General features: G+C 38.2%; 2 protein-coding genes and 3 pseudogenes across 2 annotated transcripts; 4 read left to right on the top strand and 1 right to left on the bottom strand.

The window, feature by feature from the left end:
- LOC126787000 (cyclin-dependent kinase C-1-like) lies at nt 1-1,557 on the bottom strand. Its single transcript, XM_050512945.1, has 2 exons — nt 382-1,557; nt 1-198 (listed from the first exon to the last, which is right to left on the bottom strand). Exons 1-2 carry the CDS (start codon nt 1,555-1,557, stop codon nt 1-3), a joined length of 1,374 nt encoding a protein of 457 aa, XP_050368902.1.
- A 1,238-nt stretch (nt 1,558-2,795) lies between these two features.
- Nucleotides 2,796-11,518, top strand: LOC126786998 (membrane-associated 30 kDa protein, chloroplastic-like; annotated as a pseudogene).
- Nucleotides 11,519-13,182: 1,664 nt separating this feature from the next.
- LOC126789189 (F-box protein CPR1-like) lies at nt 13,183-14,469 on the top strand (annotated as a pseudogene).
- Nucleotides 14,470-18,180: 3,711 nt separating this feature from the next.
- Nucleotides 18,181-19,431, top strand: LOC126789190 (F-box protein CPR1-like; annotated as a pseudogene).
- A 1,600-nt stretch (nt 19,432-21,031) lies between these two features.
- On the top strand, nt 21,032-22,459 carry LOC126786997 (F-box/kelch-repeat protein At3g06240-like). Its single transcript, XM_050512944.1, has 3 exons — nt 21,032-21,041; nt 21,193-21,432; nt 21,870-22,459. The coding sequence occupies exons 1-3, from the start codon at nt 21,032-21,034 to the stop codon at nt 22,457-22,459; spliced, it is 840 nt and encodes a 279-aa protein (XP_050368901.1).
- Nucleotides 22,460-25,145: the final 2,686 nt, after the last annotated feature.

Below are 25,145 nucleotides of genomic sequence, written 5' to 3'. Positions count from 1 at the left end.
CTAGTACCGCCATTTACGCCTTCCATCCCTCATGTTTGAGTACCGATCCCGACCTGAAGCATAACGATCACTCTCATAATATCTTCTTGCTCCATAAGAGGGCCGAGGAGGCCTGCTTTCATAACAGCGGCGAGGCCGTGCAGCAACCGGTGACAGAGAACTATAGCTGCGACGGAAAGGTTCCTCTCGGGCTTCTGCGTGTTCAGATATATGATGACTGCGTGGTAAACTGCCACGGGAATGTCGTTGTTGGTACCGCACTGATTTCTGAGATTCTGCTACAGTTTCCTCATCTTGCAATTTTTGTTGCTTGCGCCATTTCATATCATGCTCCTTTCTAATATCAAGCTCATGATGATCAGGTTTCTCTTTGGCCTCTGCTTGTTCAGATTTCTGATGACTGGGTGGTGGATTTCCACGGGGAAGTGGCTGTTGGTACTGCATCGGTTTCTGACATTTTACAACATTTTTCTCATCTTGCAATTGTTGCAGCTTGCGCTTTTTCTTATCATTTTGGACATCAAGCTCGTGCGATGACTCATAGGGGCGTAGACTTTTCGGATCGCAAGGTAATGGATCAGTCCAAAAGTAGTCAGCATCTAAAGCATCCCTTGCAGATATTCTCTTAGAAGGATCAAGAGTAAGCAATTTCTCCAGCAACTCCAAAGTAGGGCGGTCACAATGTCTAAAAATCTCACTAAGAGGCCTCTGCTGCGATTTCATGTTCTTCAAGAATGTTTCATACCAAGGAAGCTTTGAAACTCCGGGCCAGCTGGCCTCACCTGGAACTCCACACACCTCAACAATCTTACTTAGAACACCAGCTTCTGTGTTACTATTGAAAAGTGGCCGACCCTGGCATAGAAGCTCGGCAAAGATACAACCAGCAGACCACATATCAACCTCTGGACCATAACTTTTAGTCCCAAGAAGCAACTCTGGAGGTCTATACCACAATGTAACGACTTGACTGGTAAGCTTAGCGTTTTGATGATCTTCTTCCGCCGAAAAATTCCGAGCAAGCCCAAAATCTCCCAGTTTCAATCTGCCTTGATTGTTTATGAAAAGATTTGAGCTTTTGATATCTCGGTGGAGCACTCCATTGAGATGACAATAGTGAAGCCCCATCAAGAGTTGCTTCATATAACACTTAACCTGTGGAACTGAAAATCTAGCCCCTTGTCGATTAACCAGACCTGTCAAGTCATGCTCCATGTATTCAAACACCATATAGATGCCACAATCACCAAGAACCTGATTATTTTGCACCGGAGATGTCACAATCTCCTTCAACTTGATGATGTTTTCGTGATGAAACTTGTTTAGAATCTTGATTTCTCTTATTGCAGCGATGGGGAAGCCTTCCACCTCGTAATTCTCCTTTGCCAGCTTCAGTTTCTTCAAAGCAACAACCTCTCCGGTCCCTTTTTCCTTGGCCTTATGAACTTCGCCATAAGTGCCCTGTCCAAGAAGTTCCAACTTCTCAAAGGAATCGACGCCTTTAAATCCACCGTGAACTTCATTGAAGTTGAGTTGTCCACGAGCAGCTACTGCCATATTTTCCCCTTAATTTAAGCAAAATTCAAGAACAAAGTAAAGAAGACAACCCGCCTAATAAATTTTTGAGGAGAAAGCGGAGGAGGAAGAGTATTGAATTCAAGAGAAAACTCTAGAATTACCTTCGGAGACTGAGAGGGAGAGATGGAGAGTGTGTTGGAGAATGATTATGTATAGGCTTATACATTTCTCTTATATATAGGCTTTACTCTTTAGAATGTGCCATTGGTGGTGGGAATGCTAATCCGATTAGGACACAAATTCCCCTTCCTATTGGGAAAGGGAATGTTAGAAAATAATTCCCCTTCCTAATGGGAAATGGAATGTTAGAAAATAATGAAAATAATCCCCACATTCCCCTTCCTATTGGGAAAGGGAAATGATATCATTTTCTAACGGAATTAGGAATAAAAACAGACGAAATTCTAATGAGATGAGAAAATGTACTGATTCCCAATTCGTGAGAATTGAGAAGAGTGTGAAAGATCAATTGGTTACTGTACATGTAATGGGGCATTATAATTGAGCCGATTCTGTGCAGGCCTGCAAACCCAACATTTGCATAATGGGTTGTTCGGTCCATTCCACAATATCTATTAAAAACATATTTATTTTAGACAAAATTATCAAAATACACCTCAAACTTTGCTGAAATTGTCAATTTGCACTATGAATTGCATTTGAGTCAATTTACCTCATGAACTTAGTAAAAATTGCCGATTTGCACCTCATTCGTTAAATTTAACTGTTTTCATTCATTTTTGCGTCACATGTGATACACATGAGGAGTAATGTTGTAATTTACAATTTATTTTTCTTAAAAATAAATAAAAATATTCTTTAAAAGGAGGATTATTTTTTTAATCAAATTATTTATTTACATCTTTTTTCTACATACTTAACCCTACTTCGAATTATTTATTCAACATACTCACCCATTTAAATATATTGTGTTGTGTGTATATATATATATATATTATATGTATTTATTTTTAATTTTCTAGGTATTTATTTATATTTTCATAATATATTTTAACATATCATATCACGTAAAATAATAAATATATAAATTAATAACATATTTCGAAAAAAATAAAAAAACAGTAACAAGTGTTCTTCTTAAGTAATTTTATTACTTTATTTCATTATTAAATATGAATAAATATATAATGATAATACTGTCCCTCAAATGCATGACATGTGACTTAAAATTAGATGGAAAACATTAAATTAAACGAATGAGGTGCAAATCGGCAATTGTTACCAGTTTAGGAGGTAGATTGACTCAAATACAAGTTCGGGGTGCAAATTGACAATTATGACCAAATTTGGAGTGCAAATTGATATTTTTGCCTTAATTTATTCTTTCTTCTTACTGGAAATGTGTATTCATTCTTTCCTTAACCATTGTAGTTAGGGTTGGCAGCCGACTCATTTTGATCTGAGATTTGTGAGCGTATAAGGGCCGCTAAATCGCAGATTATTATAGGAATGACCATGATCAATCCCTGCCTCTTCATCTTCATCCTTCACCAGTCTCTCTATGGTAAGAAGACCTCTCACAACGTCGTTCTGTAACGGCGGAGTAGGAGCTCTAAAACTTGAATCGATTAGGCTTTGTTCTTCCAATAAGCAAAACCATTTCAGACGATAAGAAACTGCTCTTGTTGCCTGTATGAGCCTTTTCGACCGGTTTGCTAGGGTTATCAAGTCATATGCAAACGCAATCATGTCTTCATTCGAAGATCCTGAGAAAATGTTAGAGCAAGCAGTTGTCAAAATGAACGATGACTTGACGAAGATGCATGAGGCCTCACCACATGTAATACCTTATGAAGTTGCGATAAAGGCTTCGGAGGATTGGTACCGGAAAGCACAGCTAGCTCTTCAACGAGGAGAGGAAGATTTAGCACGACTAGCTCTCAAGAGGCGAAACACTACGCCAGATCCACTCTTGAGCGACGACATCTGACGACATTGGACAACGGCCGTCGCCCAAAATACTTTAAGCGACAGATAACTGAGTTCGTCACTTAAGGAAGATCTGGACCGACGGACAGTAAACACTGCCGTCGCTTAAACTCTCTAGAGACGAACATTGATTTATTCCGTCGCTTTAAAGTTTTTAAATCTATTTAGGCAGTTGGCCTTAAAGACAAACAGAAACTGGATCTGAAATTGAAAAATGATGCTGCAGCTGCGATTTTGAAGAGATTTGGGAGAAAATTTGAAGTAAGTGGTGTAAACCTTCTTCTAGCTCTCTTCTCATTGATTTGTGAGGTTAGCATGAACTCTATATCATTTATTCATCTTTTTCTACCATATTTTGTGTTTATTTGAGCATGAATTTAGTGTTTTATAGTTTAGTTTTAATGTACTCATGCAATTGGAGGTTTATTGTAGAGTTTAGTGTTAGGATATTACCCAATTTTAGACCTTGAATTTGGTGTTTTAGAGCTTGAATTAGGATTTTAGAGCTTGAATTTGGTTCATTTTAGAGCTTCAATTTAGTGTTTAAGAGTTTAATATTAATTAACTCAATTTATGATAAAATCAGTACTTTATTCATCACTTAATATATGTATGTAGTGTTGATTTTGGTTTTGTCCAAGTTATATGTATAGATTAATTTAGTGCATAATAGTTTTTGCATATAGAATTAGTGAATGTGAAAATCAAATATATGCTTTATTCATGAATTTTTTTATTTTAATTTATTTACTAAGTATGTGTTTATTATCCGGTTGAATGTGTGTAAGAGTGAACTCTTGCAATAATTCACCGGTTGCTTTTAACTTAGAATTCCCGTTCGAGAATCACTTGTACGGCATTTGATTCTTGAATTGTCCCATTTTTGGACAGTTTGGGAGAACATGACTTTGTTGAGCGACCTTGCACTTCATGTGATTTCATTTTTAGTTTTGGATATTGATTTCGACAGGATCTCCCTATATTGTTCCTCAAGTGCAAACTAGGTTTAGATATTTGTGCACTTGGGGAACTGTAGGGAGATGCTGCCGAAATTTTTCCAAAACCAAAATTGAAACTCATGAAAGCAAGAAGCTTAACAAAGGAAGTGTTCTCCTAAATGGGATAGGACCCTAACCGAAGGCATAAGGCGAAGAAGAGCAATAAGAATAAGTATATTACGTGCATGTATTGTATATTTTTACTAACTTAATGCACATTTACTATTTCAGTTATGACAGATATTCCAAACAAGAGTTGGATGCAATACCATAGAAGTGATAACAGATACCTTGATGGGATATATCTTTTTGTGAACTGGGCTCGTAAGAACAATAATGGGAATGTCTACTACCGTTGCCCGTGCGTAGATTGTTGTAACCACAAAACGGTGACAGAACACAACTTGTATGCACACTTGTCTTGTAGGGGTATAATGAGCACTTATACAGTATGGGACCATCACGGTGAAGTTTCAAATGAAGCAAGCATGAGTGAGCTTCGAAGGCGATACATTCAGCAAAGGGCATCTTCTAGTGGTGATGTCGGTCCTTCCATGAACCCAATCACAGAGCTTATTCATGATTATTTCCCGTATTGCCCCGGATATGATCCTCATGCAGTAGATGACCCGACTACTGATGGTGAGCCTACGTTCAGTGATGTTGTAGATGATGATTATGAAAAGTATGATAGGCTTTTACAGGAAGCCCAGACCCCATTGTATGATGGCAGCACTGAGATAGTTTTCAGTGCCGTCTTAAAAGCAATGCAATTGAAAGTAGATAATGGATTGTCTGACAAAAGTATTAACGACATATGTACTTATATCAAAGACTTGCTTCCTCCTGGACACATTTTTACCCTTAATATGCAAAGGATTAAAAAGATCTTGAAAGATATCGGTTTGGGTTATGAAACAATTGATGCATGTGAGTATAATTGTGTGTTGTTTTACAAAGATAACAAAAGTCTTCATTATTGTTCTAAATGCCTAACTCCAAGATGGATGCCACATGAAGAAGGTAGGAAGAACACTAAAATTGCCCGGAAAGTGATCCGTTACTTCCCTCTGACCAAAAGGTTGAAGCGTTTGTACATGTCGCCGCACACTGCAAAGGCAATGAGGTGGCATGAAGAGAGGCGTGTAGATGATGATGACTCTCTCAAACACCCGGCAGATGGAAAGGCATGGCAACATTTTGATAGATCATTTCCTGGTTTTGCCCACGACACTCGAAATGTGCGTCTTGGACTTGCAACAGACGGTTTCAATCCTTTTGGAACAATGGGAACCTTGCATAGTACGTGGCCTGTTGTTGTGATACCGTATAATTTGCCTCCATCAATGTGTATGAAGAAGGAATTTAATATGCTGGCTTTGTTGATTCCAGGTCCTAAGTCTCCAGGAAAATGTCTTAGTGTGTTTATGGAGCCATTGATCGATGAGCTCATAACATTATTCACGCATGGAGTCCATACTTTTGATCGGTATGACGGATCCACTTTTATGATGAAAGCAGCAGTTTTGTGGACAATCAGTGACTTTCCAGGTTTAGGAATGTTGGCAGGCTCATGTACCCATGGGTATAAGGCGTGTCCTATTTGTTTGGATGATGTTTGCTCAGAACACATATGTGGGAGGATGGTATATGAGGGTCACCGCAGATGGCTACCCCAAGACCACCATTGGCGATCTGCTGGCCACGCATTTAATGGGTTCAGTGAATTTAGGCCAAGACCCTCTACTCTGTCTGGTGAGGAAATTTGGGCAAAAATAAACGCTCATGATTACTCTGTGCTTAGCTTACACGAGGACTTCAAGGTCCCTTATAATCGAAGAAACAGAATATGTTGGACACACATTTGCGAGTTTTGGAGGTTGCCTTATTGGAGATTTATTATTGTGAGATACTGCCTAGATGTCATGCACATTGAGAAGAACGTTTGGGACACCATCATTGCAACCATTCTAGGTATTGAAGGAAAGTCGAAGGACGGTCCAAAAGCTCGAGCTGCTTTGAAAAAAAGAGGGGTGCGAAGAAGTCAGTGGGAAAGAAACAGTGGAGAACTTCCTCCTGCATCATTCACTGTCAGGTCGGAACACCGAGTTGAGATATTTGAATGGTTTCGCGATGTTAAGTATCCTCATAGTTATGCGGGAAGTTTGAGGAATAAGGTTAATCTCCATGAGAAGAAGTTTCATGGTTTAAAGACCCATGATTGCCATGTAATGCTCCAACGTCTTCTTCCAGTGGTTATATGACCGTTCTTACCTGAGCACGTTGTCAGGCCTTTAGTAGCACTGTCAAGATGGTTTCAAAAATTATGTGCTAGAGAGTTAAAAAAGGAGGAAGTCCGACAAATGAAAGATGAGATAGTCATTATTCTATGTCAGTTTGAAATGATTTTTCCTCCTCATCTGTTTACCATCATGGTTCATCTCATGGTTCACCTTCCTGAACAAGTGTTGCTAACCGGTCCAGTACATTTTAACTGGATATTCCCCATGGAAAGGTACAAAATTAATTTTTCATTAACAACATATATATAAAGCATTATATATACCTTTGAAATAACCTATGTATATTTCCTTTTACAGACAACTAGGGGACTATAAAAAATCAGTGAACAATATGCGTTATCCAGAGGGTTATATTTCTGAGCGATACATTGCACAAGAGTGTGTGACCTACTGCAATTTATACATTCGTAATGTGGGATCTCTAGAAGATGCAGGCATCCCGAAGGCAGCACAATACAATCTTTCTGTTGTTTCTGAACTTGTGCGGCCGAATAAGCTCATACGTCATAAAAGAATGGGGGAACAAGATATTGATGTGGCTCACTGGACTGTTTTAGAAGAATGTGAAGAAGTATCTTACTATGTCAAAGAGCATAAACGTATGTATAAGGCACGTAATAAAAACAACAGTGATGCCGATCGTAAGAAGCATTTTCAGCCGTATTTCGTTAGATGGGTATGCATAAAAGCTTCTTCCTCTTAAATTAACTTAAGTTGTACAATTTAATTGCACTAACGTTTTCAATCTTACAGATTGATCGTCTTAGAAAAAATAAAGATGATGCCTACGATCCGGAGGTGCTCAAATTGGCTCAAAGACCCCAAGCACACCATATTTATGCAACATGTTATGTGAACGGCGTCAAGTTCGTATCTTGGCGAAAAGATCAATACTTACAAACCCAGAACAGTGGGGTCATGTATGAGACAATTAATGGGAAGTTCTATGGGATTCTTGAATACGTTGTCGAACTACTGTATACAAACGGCATGTCGGTTGTCTTGTTCAAGTGTAAATGGTTCGACACTGACCCTAATGATGATGGGAGCACTAAGCTGGATCACGGCTTGTTATCGGTGGATACATCCACCAGTTGGTATGATGATGACCCTTTTATTCTAGCGACACAAGCAAAACAAGTTTTCTATCTAGAAGATATGAAGGCCGGTGAGACTTGGAAGGTCGTCAATGAGATGTCACACAGAAATGTCTATAATGCAAGTACACTTGCAATATATGAGGAGATGAGACCTCTAATAGGAAATAATATTGAAGAACCCTATCAAGAACCTACAATAGAAGCATTCACGGGACACAGTCTGATTGCTGGTTTTACCATTGATTTGGGTTTTCTTGTTCAAGATGAAGAAGTGGGGGATGACGATGATGTCGGCATGGGCGAAGAAGAGGAAGAAAGTGAAGAAGAGAGTGAAGAAGAAGAAGAAGAAGAATAAGAAAGTGAAGAAGAGAGTGAAGAAGAAGAAGAAGAAGAAGAAGAAGAAGAAGAAGAAGAAGAAGAAGAAGAAGAAGAAGAAGAAGAAGAAAAAGAAAGTTATGATGATAATGATGAAGAATACGACGAGCTTGATGCTCCTCTGAGCCGGTTTTGAGCATTAGGTGTAGACTGAGCATGGTGCCACTAAGTATATCATCGAATCTTTTGAGTTGATTTGTTTTGATTTTGTTTGGTTTATAGTGATTTGGATTTCTATGAATGCTTAATTGTTTAGATTTGGATTTCTGTGATTATCCTCCAGACTGCTTAACATTGATTATTGCTTTCTCTTGTTTAGTTATCGTGGATTGCTTCTGATTCGATGTGTTTCTCAATATTTGATGCAGCCCCGCAGGAGCGGAGACGGGGTATTGTGGTCGGCCACAAAACGGGATACATCGTCAAGGCTATGGGACACAAGATCTTACTGCAATGGTCTGATTTCCACCAGGGCCCCCATTCAAAGGAAAACTGTAGCTTGTTGTCGAGGGATATCGGCAGTTGTGTCCGGTCCAATGTGCCGATGAAGAAGCATTCATATTTTCATCTTGACGATGTAGACAGGGCCGTAGTGCCTCATTTTCTGGAGGTAAGTGATTTTTCCCCAATCGTGTTTTTTTTTTCTATGTTTTGATACAAAAAATCAGCCAGTACTAATGTTACAAAATTTGTTTTTGTAGACAAACTATGAATTACCGAAAGACGAATTACAAATGTTGGAGTGGATTGACACTGAGGCGGGAGCAATATTCAAAGATTGGAAGTATGACTGCCGGAAACACTTCTTGGCTAACAAAGAGCACTATTTGGACAAGGGACCTGATGTTGTTCCTCTTGAGTTTTTGCAACGGCCAGAGCAGTGGCAGTGGTTGGTAAAAGAGTGGCAAAGGCCAGCATATGTTGTAAGTCATCTCACCTTATTGCTTTAAACTGTTCTATATTTTGATGTATTAACATTGTCAACTAGTGACTAACTCTTTGTTTTTCTTGTTTTGAGGCCGTGTGTGAGCGCAACAAAGCCAATCGAAACAACAAGGCAGATCCTATCAATCACCACTCCGGTTCACGGGCTATAAGCTACAGAGCTGAGGAGCATCTCAAGAAAGGGCATCTGGCGCCCTTTTGTGCTGCTGTGATGGATGTGTACGGACCAGAACCAAATGCAAGGGAAGCGTTGGTGAGCTTCTTCAACAGAATACTGCTAGTTGGTTGTATCATTGACTACTTGACTTGTTGAATTAATATTTTTGTTGCTTCAATATTAATCAATGTGCATGTATGGCAGGAAAAAATGAAAACAAAGTTTGACGAGAAAAAGAGAAAGCGAGATGAGTCAAACCCGGGAGCAGTGGAACCCATGTCACATCCAGACGAGATTGAAATCATTGAGGAGGGTTTCGGACAGAGGAGGGGCACATTAGTAATAGGTGAATTCCTATCTTATAAATGTCTATGAGATTATTATTAAACTGCTTCTGTATTTTGTAAAAGTCAATTTGCAGTTTTGTGCTATTACTTACTACTAGGCTGCTATCTATATAATGATTAACATATTGCAAATATGTTTGTCAATCTTGTTATTAGTAATACTCATTGGGTTTGTGCCTAATGGTTGTTTCTTATTTGCACTTTGTTGTTCATTTAGGCTAATATAGGAACAGTGGAAATGATAGGTAAATGCAGAAAATGTACCTATTGCTTTAAGGTTTCGCATTGTTTAAACTTGTTCTTGTTTACAGTTACTTGTATTGCCCAAATTAATTTACTGCATTGTTTACAATCTATTATTGTGTTGTTTTAATGACAGGTGCGGGAAGAGCCCTTAGAAGGCCTGCAAAGAAGAGTGGAGGACCACGCCAGTTTGGAAGCTACAATCAAGATACGCTGGAGGATTTGAGGATTGTAAGAGAGGAGTCTCAGGGCCACAAAGAAAGAGCCGATTGTCTATTTGCAGAATTGGCGGAGTGTAAGGCAACATTTGAAGCGCGTTTTGCACTCTTGGAGGCATTTTTGCCTGCTACACAAGCGCCGGGTCTGGTAGGTAGTACTTCATAGGTTCTAGACTGTTGTGTTTAGGGTGTCAAAGTACATATTTTTTGAACAAATGTGTATGGTTGTTAGTTTGTGGAAGTAAAGTACATATTTTGCACACTTGCGCTAGTTTTGTACTTCAAGCTTTGAACAAATGTGTTGAAATTCAGGATTCTATTTTCTTATTAAATTCATGCACACTTGGTAAATTGGTTGTGTAGACAGGGCTGCTGGGGCTGGGCACACTTGGTCAATTATTTTTTATATAACAAAAAATGCTAAAGCGACGGAGTAACAACTTAGCCTCAATCCCAACTAAGCGACAGCCTTAGTACAGAAAAGGTCTGTCGCCTAAACACTCTACCGACACAGGGTCGTCGCCTAAACAAGGCAAGGGTCTCGTGGCCTAAAAGTTTCGCGCCATGAAATGTCGTCGCCTCGGATAGATATATTCGTCATGAGAAAAAATGTGCGACGGATACTGGTGGCGTCGCCTGTGTCTATTAGAGCGACGAACATTGGTCCTGTCGTCGCTTTAGATATGGAAGGACAGACTTTAGGCGACGGAGATGGCGTCGCTGTAAGAGTCTAGCGACGCATATCGGCTATAGGCGACGTCAATTGATCGTCACTTAAACGTATTATGGGCGTAGTGAAAATCACTTGCGGATGATGCTAGTTTTTTTGGAGCACAACTTGATCAACAGAAGGGTGTTGTTGATAGTCTTGCCTTGAGTACAAAGCTTGTAGAGAGCAAGATACAAGAGGCAATGTCGAATAGGATACCCTAAAAGCGCGCGCGCGGTCTGCCAAGGTTGCAAATGAAGTGTGTGAGATGGTTGGAGATGTTGATACGGTAAGTGCACTTTCAGCCTTTGGAAAGATGGAAGAGAAAGTGCTTGCAATGGAAGCTCTGGGCCAGTTAACTACGGATGATTTGGAAGGGAAGTTTTTTGTGCTAGAAGGCTATTCTTCTGTTGAAGATGACCTTGCAAACCTGACGAAACAACTGTCTGCAAGTAGTTTGAAGAAAGGTGAGCGTCCTCATGGAAGCACTGTCGCTGTTTTAAACAACGCATATCGATTAAAGGATCCCAATCGAGATTGAGATGGACTGATGGAGCTTAATGAATTGAAATGGAAAGCCAAGGTCGACTGCTAGCTTGTAAGTTTTTGCTTTGCAGACACACGTAGCTTGAATGTTTGAATTATTCAGACTTTAGACCCAACTCACGCGCGCAAGTCATTTGGTTTTCATTTAACGATCTGGTTGATAAGCATACTTGTATTGAACAAGGCCTACAACTTAGAAGTAATAAATGTGGGTAAATTCCTTCTATAATTCTTGAGGTAGGGTGAATTAGACACTTTGGTACCTAATATTTTAAAGATGAGAGTTTGGTACTTAAAGTTAGAATTTATATGACACTTTGGTACTTATGTTGATTATAGGAGGATAAAATACATTTAAGTATATTATTTACAAAAGTTCAATTAAAAACATGAGTTTTATGTGTTTATTACCCTCAAATATTAATCATTTTATACATTTAAGTTAATATTTTTTTGTTCATGTTGATAGGATAATTAAGTCAATTTTATATTTATGAAATTCAATCATCTCACAAAACTACTCCGGGAGGCTATATTTAATTAACCACAAGCATCATTATGGGTATTTAAATCACAAATTCTAGATTTCCTAAACAAAAATCCAATTTTTCAACTTCAATTAAAGTTTAAAATTAATTCATGTTTATTTTCTCGCAAACGATATAAAAATAATGAATACCAAGGTGATATAAATTAGTCTTGAATTTCTATTTGTATTTTTATTTGGATAATATGTAAATGTCAATTTTACCATTTATATTTAATAAAGAAGTCAACATAAGTACTAAAGTGTTTTATAAAACCTAATTTCAGGTAAGTACCAAACTGTTTTTTTTTAACATTAAGTATCAAAATGTCCAATTGGTCATACATCAAATATTATAGAATGAATTTATCCAATAAATGTCACCCTGCTAGAAGTTGTGAACTTATTGTACGTTTTTCCACTCTAGCTATGCTCCTTCAAATATGACTATTTAGCTAGGATTCCATGATGAATTTCTTTTTATAATATATTACATCGGTAATGTTCTGCATATGAAAGTTTAGTTGAGCCAGGGTGGTCATGTTCATATGTGATACACCCGCCGCAACCTCGCGCGGCCGATCCGCAGAATACCAGCTTTTCAGACGTCGTACCCATGTGTGATGATAGTGATCCATCAATGATATATCATGCAATTTTGAGCTTGATAGAACTTTTCATTCATTGGCGACGGGATCCCAATAATGAGATACAAGTCTTTGGTTGACGGGCACCAAAAGTTGTTCTTTCACATATGTTGTCTCCTAAACTGATTCATTCAAAAAAAAATAAGTCGATTTGATTTAATTTTCTGTGATATGAATCTGTAACTAATCGAAATATCGGTAAAAATCAAAAAGTAGAACATGAGGAAAAAAACATGACAAGACTAGATTTGTAAGAGCAAAGTGGAGGGTGGGTACAAGTGGTAGTTAACAAAATTGCAAGGGTACAAAGTGAAAAACTGTCATGGTCAAAAACTCCCATAGAGGGGTCAAAACAAAACTTAACTCTGAAATAGTGTGGTAAAATGTAATTAACCGCAAGAATTGGTGGGAAGGTATGCAATTTTGAACATTACTTCTACACAGTTTCAGACAGAAATCCATTTCCATAGGGTTTACGCCGTTGCCTTAATCTCACTCTCCCCACCACTCCACGGAGACAAAGACTCAAACTTTGACACAATGTGGGAAGATTCATGTGAACAAGGTAAGACCCTCTTGTCCCCTGCCTCCATCTCTAAGCCGTCTATCACTGATTTGCTCAAGAATTTGATCAGAGAGTTTCCTGAGGAGCTCATCCCTGAAGTCCTAATCAGACCCCATTAAATCTCTGGTCAAATGCACCTCAGTTTGCAAGTCATGGAGTTCAATGATAAGACCCAACCATTATTCTCACCCACCTCACCCACAACCGTAGCTTCAATACCCAGAATGACACTCACCTCCTACCAGTCCACAATGTGTTTGGTGAAGACCTTTACGATGTTTTTGGCCAAACCCACATAGAAGGGTTCAAGGAAGACCTTTACTCTTTGTATTATGAGAACCCTGCTTTTCGGGAGTATTGTAAGATTGAATTTCCCATTGCTTTGAAGCAAATTTTGGTGAATTCGTGCTTTCGAGTGGTGGCTAGTTGTAATGGGTTGGTATGCCTTTCTGATGATTTGGAGTGCTATGCTTACAACTTGGTTTTGTGGAACCCTTGTGTGAGAAAGTATGTGATCCTCCCTGAGCCTAATGTTAAGTATTGTAGTCATGGTGGGTATGAGGCTACCATATATTGGTCTTGGATATGATGCTGTGACCAATGACTATAAGGTTGTGAGACTAGCTACTCTTATATTAATGTAAATGAAACACTTTGTGACTGTCCAACTATAGCTCAGGTTTACTCACTGGCAAGGGGCTGTTGGAGTAGGCTTCGTTCTGATCTTCCTCCATGTCAAATGTGTGGCTGCTCGTCCCAGGCTTTCGTTAATGGAGTACTTCACTGGTTGGCTCTACGTTACACCAATGGCAATTATAACTACTTAGTTTTGACATTTGATATGGGCAGTGAGTCTTTTGGTGATATGATGTTGCCAAAGAATTTCAAATTAAATGGGAAATTGGCCTTGCGATTGACTGTTTCTGCGAACCAAAAGTCCATTGCTCTGTTTGCGAGGGGCCAGAGTGTAGCTGATTCTTTTTTTGATCTCTGGTTAATGAAAGAATAATGTGTGGAGAAGTCGTGGACCAAACTGATGATTCTCACTCGACAAGGTCCGGACAGGAGTTTACCCAGGGCATTATGTTTTAGGACTAGTGGAGAAGTGGTGTTGGCGCGCAGATGACCTTGAATTAGTTTCTGTTGATCTGGTGAGCAAACAGTTTAGAAGTCTTGGGATTGCTGGAGGTAAGCTCTGTGCTGTTCTCCCTTATGAAGAAGGCCTTGTCTTGCGTGACAGCCAGGATGCACCTTCTTATTAAGGGAATATATAGGCGAGGTAATTAGTTAGAGCACTGAATTTCTGTGAATTTTTTCTCACTCTTGTTTGAATGCCTATGCTATGTGAACTATGATCGTTGCATTTAGGCCCAGCCACAAAGTTTGATGTTCAATATGCCATTTAATTACTTAACCAAGTTTGGTACTTTTTTCATGACTGTTTTCTGCTGTCAAGTTGCTGTTGGTAGTATTTCATATATTTTCCTGTCTTAGCTGATTGTCTTTATTACTTTTGTTATCTTGTAACACAACCTAGTAAACGTAATTCTTCTTTGGTAGTTTGGAAAACAGGAAGTTAAAGACTATATCTATTAATTTTATGTGGTACGTTTAACTACTACTATTATCAGTGGTGTTGTTTCATATATTTTGGAACTACTTTAAACTATGCCCTGCGGAGTTGTTGAAGCTACTACTGAGCTGTACAGCAGTTACTCCAATGGTTAGCTGAATTTTTTCCAACTAAGCCTTCTTGATGCAAAACATGAAGAGGGGTTAGAATCATACTCTTGAGAAGAAATAGGAGAATAAGTGATGTTAAGTATAACACTTTGCAGTCACCAACATATATATTTTTTGTTGATAAATCGATTGATTTGTGTTTTCTAGTGACATGTGACTTCTAGGTTTTACAGTTTTAGCATTATTCTGATTTATTTATTTCAATAACCTTGTACTCTTTACTCAGGATCAGGCATGAGTAGTACTAAAGTGAAAAGTGAGGGAGGTTATGATACTTACCTGGCATTGTTATGTTGTAGTTGTTGAGTAACACTATTGTCACTGTTTGTTTGCTGATTTGCAATTGCAAGCAGACCACTGTGGACAAAGTGATAATCCTGAAACTGCACAGTTGGAAACTGAAAGTAGGACATAAATGGTTAAATTTATCATTCTATTTTCTGCAGATTTTATTTCTTAAATAAATACTTCATCTCCATTTAACTTTCCTTTTGGTTTAGGAGTATGTCCATGTTCTCCTCACTTCAGTTTCTCGTTCGGATATTATGAACTCGATAGGTGAAAATCTTTTCTATAGTTTTCTTGCACTCAGAATGCCTGCAACACCATTCTTCGATACCATTATGTTCATATGATTAATGTAGTATAGCTTGCTATAGGCTATAGCTTAGTTGTTGACTTCATCAACCAATTATGTGCAGGTAGGAAATAATGGCAAATGCCCTGAGTTTTGTCGCTACAAAGTGCGGAAAAAAGGTTGCTGCATGGATTATGCTGTTTCAATTGCTATACCTACCATCTGAATTGCTAAAGGCACTCTATCCTGTTGCTTAGTCCTTTCTAACACCATCTTGATGTAATATATCCTTATTATGGATCTGTCCGCCTTATAGTGACCACAATTGCTTCATATTGCTACTCTGAATATCTATTGTTTGATCTTTCAGACAGTTTCCCTAATTCATCTGGAGAAGCATTTTGGAAGTAAATGTTTTGTCCAAGCGAATCTGCTTACGCTAGGGTTTGGTTTTCTTTGAAAAGGGGCTAGGTGTTTGGCCCATTACACCTGGGCCGGGAAGCCTCTATTTTTTTTTTGTTACATGATTATCAGTGGAGGTCTCACCATTAGGCTATAAATACAGAGCATCCTTTAGAGTTTATTATTAGGGTTTTGCGCCGTCGCCTTTTGTCTTACAGGAGGAAATCGTCGAGGTAATCTTGCTCGTTCTACGCCATTCACATCATTCCAAAGTCTATTTTCACTAATCTTGATTTTACTATTCATCTTGAGGAAGAAGCAATTTAATATCGAGAGATACAGTGTAAAGATTGAATAGCTCGATCTATAGTAATCTGGCCCTTTCTGACCTCCTTCACCTCATAAAAAAAAATAGTAATCTGGCCCGGAAAATGTCAATTACAGATTGGGATTTATGGCAATGATAATTTGCAATAAGATCTCAAGCTTGGGGAGTTTCCATGGCTGTTCTGTGACTTCTCAGTATTTTATTTTCTGTGGGGTTATTTCTCTTTTAAATAGGATGCTCTGTAAGTCTGTTTAGCTCTTGATGGTTTATTCGGGTTCTGTTTCTTGCCTTGTTTGATTTCTTTCATTCTGGTTGATTTCCTATTTTATTTCGAACATTAGTTAGTTTTTGTTCTATGTGTTGGCTTTCGAAACTAATTGGAATTAAAATGCACTCACTATATGGAAATTGCAATTAACGGTATTGAAACTGAAGCAATGAGACTCTTTTCGTGGCGAAGCAATGATCCTCTCATGGTGCTAGTGAGGAATCTAGTCTTTGGTAATAGCATCTTACCCGAACTCAAAGAAAGCTGAGGTTCGGTTTTGATGCTATGACCAATGACTAAAAGGTCATCACACCAATTAGGGTCCTTGTTGATATTCTAGTCGTTGGTCATAGCATCATACCCAGACTTGAGAGGAATGTTAAGTTTGGTTTTGATGCTAAGACAATGACTAAAAGGTTGTTAAACTCTTCAAGGACCTTGTGGAGAATCTAGTCATTGGTCATAGCATCATTTCTGAAGTTGAAGGAAAATCTTTGGCTTGGTTTTGATGCTATGATGAATGACTAAAAAGCATCAGATTCTTGAAAATGAAGATGTGAATCCAACACAAGTGCATGGAGAAAGCTTTGGTTCTGTTGTGCCTTGATGTGAAATACATGAAGTCAAGGGGAAACATGATAGCCTTGATACCCAAGTTACTCTCTTACAGTGCAGATGGGAAGTATACACTTCCAGTAGGCTATGTAAAGCTTAACTGTCGCTTTTCTATAGGTAAAAGAGTCAGTAATAGGCAAATTACGCTGTTTCAAGTGCAATACAGTTGCTGTTTTAGTTGCTATATCTACCCCCTCTTGATTTCGGAAGGCATTTTGTTTAAATGTCGCTTTGTTCATTAATCCAATTCTTTTATTGGTTAAGCTTGTTATTTATTGTGTGCCTTCATGTTCGATAAATTTCGTGTTTGTCGAACAGGGTAGTCTAGTAAGTCTGATATGTGATATGTCTGCAATGAACACTGTTAAGTACTCAAGTCATCTCAAATTATAGATGCAAAGTTACCACCATCATTCTATAACTCAAATCAAAATAGGAATTAAAAACAGTTTAGTCTCTAGAAGAAACAGTTTAACTAAAAGAGAGCTCTCAAATTGGGCAATGGCCCAGCCCGGCCCATAAAACTAGTCAAGTTTCCACGGACTCCCTTTACAAGGTCGCATCCTCTTCTATAGGTCAGGGTTTCCGCCGACGCATTTTTAATGTGCAGAAGGACCGAGTCTTCAGCTGAGGGATTGTTCATCAAGGTAAATTTCTACACCCCTCTCATGTAAAAGTTTACGTAATAGTGCTACTGCTTCAATCAAGTCTTTATAATGTGAGTTTTCTGTGGGAGCTGAAATTTCGGAATGTGGGAACCTGTAAATTAGAAGCAATGTTAAACTAAAGCTTTGTGATATTTATAAGCTAGAAACACTAGCATGCTTATATGCATCTGGGTGTTGGACTTGCTTCTTTAAATGAATGTCACTTCCGCTGTTACTGTGGTTCCAGTTCTATCAATTGCACAGCTTATTAGTGCTTAGTTTTCTACTTCTATTGTTGGTTAGTTTTGTTGTGTTGATTGTGAATTGATTGCCTGATTTAAATTCAGATTGTCTCCAGTGTAAAATTCCGCAAGTGAGTTGAAATCTGAAGCAATGATTGACGCTTTTCCGGACATGATATACTATTCAGGCTACCAATCAAGTCTTTGATCAGATGTACCTCGGTGAGCAAGCCCTGGTTGTCTATTATTAGAAACTCTGGATTTGTTCACGCCCATCTCAGACGTAGGCACAATACTTCTCTGTTTCTACTGCATGGCTTCCGCTACATTAAACGTAGGGCTACAAAAGAGGTGTACTGTTTGTATGGCGATAACCCTGCATTTGATGAGTACTGTGAGATAGATTTCCAAATTGACTACCGGCCGCTAAATTGGTGTCTACGTGTGGCTGGCATTTGTGACGGGTTGGTGTGCCTTGCAGATGATATCCTTCAGAAAGCTGTAAGTTACATGATATGGAACCCATAAATAAGAAAAGCAGTGATGCTTCCCCGGCCTGGTTTCACCTTCAACACTCATGTGCCTTTTGAAGATACTGTTGGATTTGGGTTTGATGCTACAGCCAATGACTACAAGGTTGTTCGGCTTGTAACTCTTGAGACACTTGAAAATAAGGATGTGAGAAGTCGAAATGTAGCTGAGGTTTATTCACTTGACACAGGGTCATGGAGAAGTCTTGGTTCTATTGATCCTCCATGCTGCATATATGGTCCAAGACCGCATGCTTTTTTGGCTGGAAATATTCATTGGATTATAAATCATTGGAAAGATGCCCGTGGTGTCCGCTATTTCATTTTGGCATTTAATATGATCAGTGACGCATTTCGTGAGATATTGTTGCCAAAGATCTCAATTGTCTGTTACAGGAGATGGGAAAATTTTTTGATTTGTTCACTAGTTATATTGAGGAGCATGATATTTATTATCTCGATATTTGGGTTATGGAGGAGTATTGCCAGCACGAGTCCTGGACCAAAAGGGTAACTCTCGCTCCATTAAGTCCACAAGGAAGTGTCCGCCCCGTGGCATATTGTTGTAGAAAGAACAATGAAGTACTTTTGGAACTGATAGAACCATATTTCCATCGAAATCTAACCATAGTTTCACTTGATCCTGTGAAAACCGCAACTCGAACGACTATAAGTTTGCAAATGAATTGGTGTACTCATACAGTCATAGTTGTAAGGACTACAAATTAGTTCATTGTGCAGATAGGAGAGGTAGATAGGTTAGATTACTCTCCTTGAATGTAGCCTTTGTTATACGGAGTCCTCTAGTTTTGTCACTTGAATGTATTTCTAGATTCTGCAGATTTTCTTTTGTCCTTTTTAATAGAGATTGCATCAAAAGTTTTGGAGTTTTGTTACTGGAATTTTGAGAAATGGTTCGTTCTTCATTGATGTCTGAAGTTTGAATGACCTAGATTTTTCTTAACTTTTTTAAATATTTGTCTTCGCCAGTTGTGCAAATGTAGCTCCTTGTCAGTATGACATAAGGTCAGTTAAGGGATGTACCCATTGTTCGCAACCAATTACATCTAAAATCCTCAGAAACTGGTGTTCTGGATTGTCTTAACTGCCACTTGTTATCATATTCCACTCAACTTTGTGCAGGAATCAATTTGCAGTAGAAAAAATGATCTCTGGGCGAAGTATGTGCTTTGTGTAGCTGTGGAGTGCCAAAAAAACCTGCTTGGATTTGGGCTTTTGTACCAAGTGACATGTAATCTGTCTTGTTTTTATTTTCCTTTCCCTAAATATCTGAACTCATTCCATCGGACAGTGGCTGGTAGTTCAAACTTATGCTACAGTTCATCTTGCTTTCTGAGTAATGACGAATTTACATTATATAAATGTGCAATCGTATCTCTGATGTTACCATTACTAGGAAAGAACCGCTTTTTGTGTACTTGTGCATGTTCGTGTGGCATAATTAAATCACTCTTGTTGAGACAGACACTGTCATCTTCAACACGAGAAGCATATTTGATTCATTGATGTCAAGAGTCATCTAAACATGTAGGGAAACCGCCTTACTGTTGGATGGGTTTTAACTTTCCTTATATAGCTGGTTCGTTCTTGGTGTTCCCTTGTTTGAGCTGATATAAGTTATGTAACTCTACTTGACTATGTAACTCATCTTTTCCTGAGGATATCAGATGAGATATATGCTTGATTAGATGCACCTGTGTGTGCAGGTCATGGAAGTCCATCATTATATCTGATCAATGAAAGAGTATAGCAGGCAGGAATCATGGATCGAAATTGATCACCCTTGGTGGTCACAGCCAATGCGTTTTAGAAAAAAGGGTGAAGAACGCTATAACATATTAACATCAATAGGGAGCTAGCTTTAATCTCACTCGACCTGTGATCCAAAAACAGAAAATTCTCGGGGTCTCATCAAGTTGCTGTACTGAGCGCACTCTTGATTATTATGAAGAGAGCCTTGTTCTACTTGACATGGACGGTTCAGGTTCTTGTTGAGAGAAGCTAGAATACTACTGCATGGAAAGCATAAGTGAATTCCGTTTGAGTTTGTGTTGTCCTCCGTTTGAGAACTCCAGTGCATCAGTGAATCTCTTGCCTCCAATTTTAGGGTTACCGCCGACGCTTCTTATTTCTTAGAGGAATTCTCATCGAGGTAAATCCTGCTCGTTGTTTATACCTCTCATCTCTAAAACAAGAATCCCATGCTTAGTTTCAGTTTTATTTTTACTTTATTTTACTATTGTCAATTGCAGACTTGCAGTACAAGCTAAACTTTTCTGTATAGGATTTCAATTTAGGGTTTTTTGTCCTTTATGTGAATCTTACGATGGTAGCTGAGTTTCTATTTTTGGGCTCTCTGATTGTGAATTGGTTTGTATTCATATTCTGTGGTGTAAATTTTCAGCAATGTCAGACTATTTTCCTTAGACTACCAATTAAGTGCCTGGTCAGATGCACTGCGGTGAGCAAGCCATGGTTGGCCATTATTAAAAATTCTAGTTTCTTTCGCTCCTTCCTCAACCAAAAAAAGCAAACCTAGTAACCACCATGGGACTCAACAACTTCTGCTGCACGGTGGCCGATTTCCAACTTCTGTTGAACTGTGGCCGCAGCCAAAACCCGATTCCCGAAGAGGGTGTATTGTTTGCATTATGATGATAACCGTGATTTTGATGAGTGCTGCCAGATAGAGTTTCGGTTTAACCAAATGGTAAAGCCGGCAAATGAGCGTTTCCGTGTAGCTGGCATATGTGACGGGCTGGTGTGCCTTGCAGATGATGAACTATGTAAAGCGTTCAATTATATAATATGGAATCCAGCAATAAGAAAGGAAGTGATGCTTCCCTTGCCCGGTTTTACCTTCACTGAAGTGAGAAATTCTATGGTGCAGCGCTGCATATCATACATATCTCTAATCCACCATTCATATACTCCACAGACCCCACGTGTATTTTAAGACACTCTATCTACTGTCCGATTCGGTATGTATGGTATGCAGCGCTGCACCATAGACGAATCCCACTGAAGTTGGCCCTTTTAATGATTCTATTGCATTTGGGGTTGATGTTATTGTTAAAAGAGAATAAAAGAAATGGCTGAAGTAAATTGTTATTGATGTTGCACTATGAGTTTTATAGCTACAGTGGGAATATTAAGACAACTCATATACAACATATTACTACACATAAGAAAATTTTACAACTTATACACAACCTATTACTACACATAAGGAAACTTTACAACTCATACACAACCTATCACAATCAATGACATATTTGTTTCTCAACAGTTATGACCAATGATTACAAAGTTGTTCGATTTGTCGCTCCTCAGAGTACTCCAGCTGTAGCTGGGGTTTACTCACTAGCCACTGGCTCATGGAGAAGTCTTGGTTCTGTAGTTCCTCATTGCCAAATACATGTTGCTATTCCATACGCTTTTATTGATGGGGCTATTCATTGTACAGTAAGGAAGGAAGCTGCTGATGATTATTGCTATTTCATTTTGACATTTGATCTGGGCCGTGAGTCATTTCGCGAGATAATGATGCCGAAGGGCACTGAACAACACTATAAACCGAAAGTGTCTGTTTCAGGAGACGGGAAATCTCTTGCTTTATTTACAGGCTACAGGAAGGATGATATTTATTATGTTGATATATGGTTAATGAAAGAGTATTGTCAGGAAGAGTCAGGGACTAAATTGATAACTCTTGGTCCACAAGGTCCAGAACGATGGTTGCAGCCTCATCCATTATGTTTTCGAAAGAGTGGAGAAGTTTTTTTGGCACTGATAGGCTTTGAAAGTCGAAGCTTAGTTTCACTTGACACTCAGAGCCAAAAATTCAACAATCTTGGTGTTAGGTTAATATTAACCTAGTAATGTTTGCCTTATTCTTATTCTTTTACTTTATATTTTTGTATATTTATTTATTTCTTTTTACGTTTCCTACTCATGCTAGGAAAATGTGCAAATGATCGGAAACACGTCAAGAAGAGTGGATTTAGCGCACATTATGGATTCGGGTGAAAGTTTCAAGCTAAAAAGAGCAAATGTGGAGATTTCATAAGAAAAGAAAAGTCAACGCCGGAAAATGCTTGTTAAACTCCGGCGATGAGAAGGTGGTTGCCGGAAATGGTGGTGGTTAAAGTCAATAAGTCAATGAAGCATATTGGTGAATTATGAATTGTAAATTTTAATTTACAATTTAAATTCAAAATAGAAGAAAACAAATGAAGGAGATAATGTCAAGAACAAGATCCATAATTTGTGCTTCAACATTTGTCCACCATATCTAACCATTCATCCCCTTATATCTCCACCATTCATTTGTGACCTTAAGGCCTTTAAATACCCTCATTCTTCACAAATTCGTGCATTCTCCTTCACCACACTAAAACTCCATCAAAACTTCATATTTTCCATAGTTTTAACATAGTTTTCTTAGGCCTAAGTCATAGATATCAAGTTGTGCAAAGAAAAGTGTAAAGTGTCTTGAGTTTTCACCAAAAACTAAAGATCATTTACACCCTTGATCAATCACAAACTTGTTTCATAGATTTGGGTCACTTCACTCTCTTTATCCTCTACTCATACTCTTTCTCAACCCTTGTTCTTTGTTCCTAGATTGTGTGGATAAAGTATGGTGTTCATGGAGTTCTTTTTTTGTTAGAACCCATTAATACCATACTTAGAAGCATTTTCTTTCTTATTACATCTTTGTGGGTAGTAAACCTTTAGAAGTACGGTTTGGTATCATTTGTACCAAACCCTTGGTAATCTCTTCTCTCTTTACTCTACTTCTCTTTTGATGTATTTCATTTTCAAGGGTTGTTGTATTTAATGGGTTGTGAGTAGTTGGATTTGAGGCTAGGCTCATGTGCTAATGAATTCATTTTACTTTTAATTGATGTTGATGCATGTTGAATCTATGGGCTTCTACACTTAAAATGCTTACTAAATGTGTTACTAGTTTTGTCACCTAGAAACATGTTTAGGTAATTAATGAATCGGAACTTGAACTTGACAACTTCTTGAATCCGTGAGCATGGGTAGCCTTTAGGTGGTGGCCTAGTGTTTCTTACGGAAAATATTAAGTTGCTTGAATTTCTTACCATGAACTTAATGCTTGTGCCATGAGTGTAATTACTCTAACGGGGTATTATGCTTGTGGTACATAGCCCACTTGTATTATAAGGTAATATAATTGGGACTAAGGTTTTGTAATTTAATTTGGCTCCAAAAACTTTGTTAAATTGCATGATTAGTTGGTTTCTTGGTAGCTTCACCAAAGCACTAGGGGGAAGTTTGTCAAACATGTTATGCATTAATCTTGAGTTACATTTGTGCATGAGTAAGGCTAGGTGCAATGCCTAAGTCTCTACTCCTCTTTTGATTCTATCTCTACATTTACCTTTCTTTGTTGTTTTAGTGCAAGAATTAGTTTGCTTAGCTTAATTCTAAAATCAACCAAGTCGATTCACTACCACTTGTTAATACCATCTCCATGATTCTTAGCTTCCAAAGGGCTAAGGTTGTGAACTTGTAAAAAGTTAGAATGCATGTTTTTCTTGTTTTTCTTGCGAAAATCTAGTTAGAGTTGAGTTTTCCTCAATCCCTTGGGTACGATACTCTACATTTTCCCTTACTAAAACTTGACCTCCTATACTTGGGAGTAGGTAGTTTCACACATAAATACACATAATCATACTTAAGTCATTCAACCAACACTTGGGAGTTCCAAGTATGAATTTTGCTCTATTCGTTCTTACAAAGAGAGCCTTGTATTACTGGACATGGACAATGCAATTTCTTGTTAACAGAAATTTCAAAAAGGTAAAATTGATATTGGGTTCATGTCTCTACTTTTCTGCTTTGTGTGCCTATTTTGTTATATAGAGGTCCTCATGTCCTTAATTTTGAACTTTTGAGTATCAGTTTTGACATTTTCGATTTAGTACCTTAGACAAGTATTTGGTTTTTGATGATGAACTATATGAACATTGGACCTGAGATTGTGGTGAAGTAATAATTCAAAAACTGATAAATGTGGATGTGCAGATAATCCTAGGTTTTGAAGACATTTGATAAATAATCATTTGTCTTCAAAACCTACGATTGGTTCCTCATCCACATTTGTCAGCACAAATTTTTCTCAAGAACCTCACTTGACCATTGTTCAACACTGTCATTATATCATAAATTGACTAATGGTGGGCGACAACAATTAGATATTTCTGCATCTTGCTGAAGCATAATTGTTAACATCGTTCACTTAACCTTGTGCAGGTAGAAACGAGGACATATAGATCTAAAAACCTTTTCAGTAGTTCATTTTCTGCTGCTGTTAAGGTTTCTGCTTAAATATGCATATTTTTAGCTCTTGACCACAATGCATGCTCTTTTGTTCCTTCTCCCAAATATCATGAACTTTGCTATAGCAGCTGCTGGTTCAACTTTGTCCTACTGATTATCATGCCTTAAGACTATGATGTGTCTACAGTTCTACACCCAAACTTTGCAATGTTATTTTGTTATGTTCCTTATGAGTCTACAATGCTACACC

This window comes from Argentina anserina, chromosome 3 (genome assembly GCF_933775445.1).
Source record: "Argentina anserina chromosome 3, drPotAnse1.1, whole genome shotgun sequence".
Classification (NCBI taxonomy): Eukaryota; Viridiplantae; Streptophyta; class Magnoliopsida; order Rosales; family Rosaceae; genus Argentina; species Argentina anserina.
The sequence above is the reverse complement of the archived record's forward strand: the minus strand, read 5'-3'. Positions and strand labels throughout refer to the sequence as shown.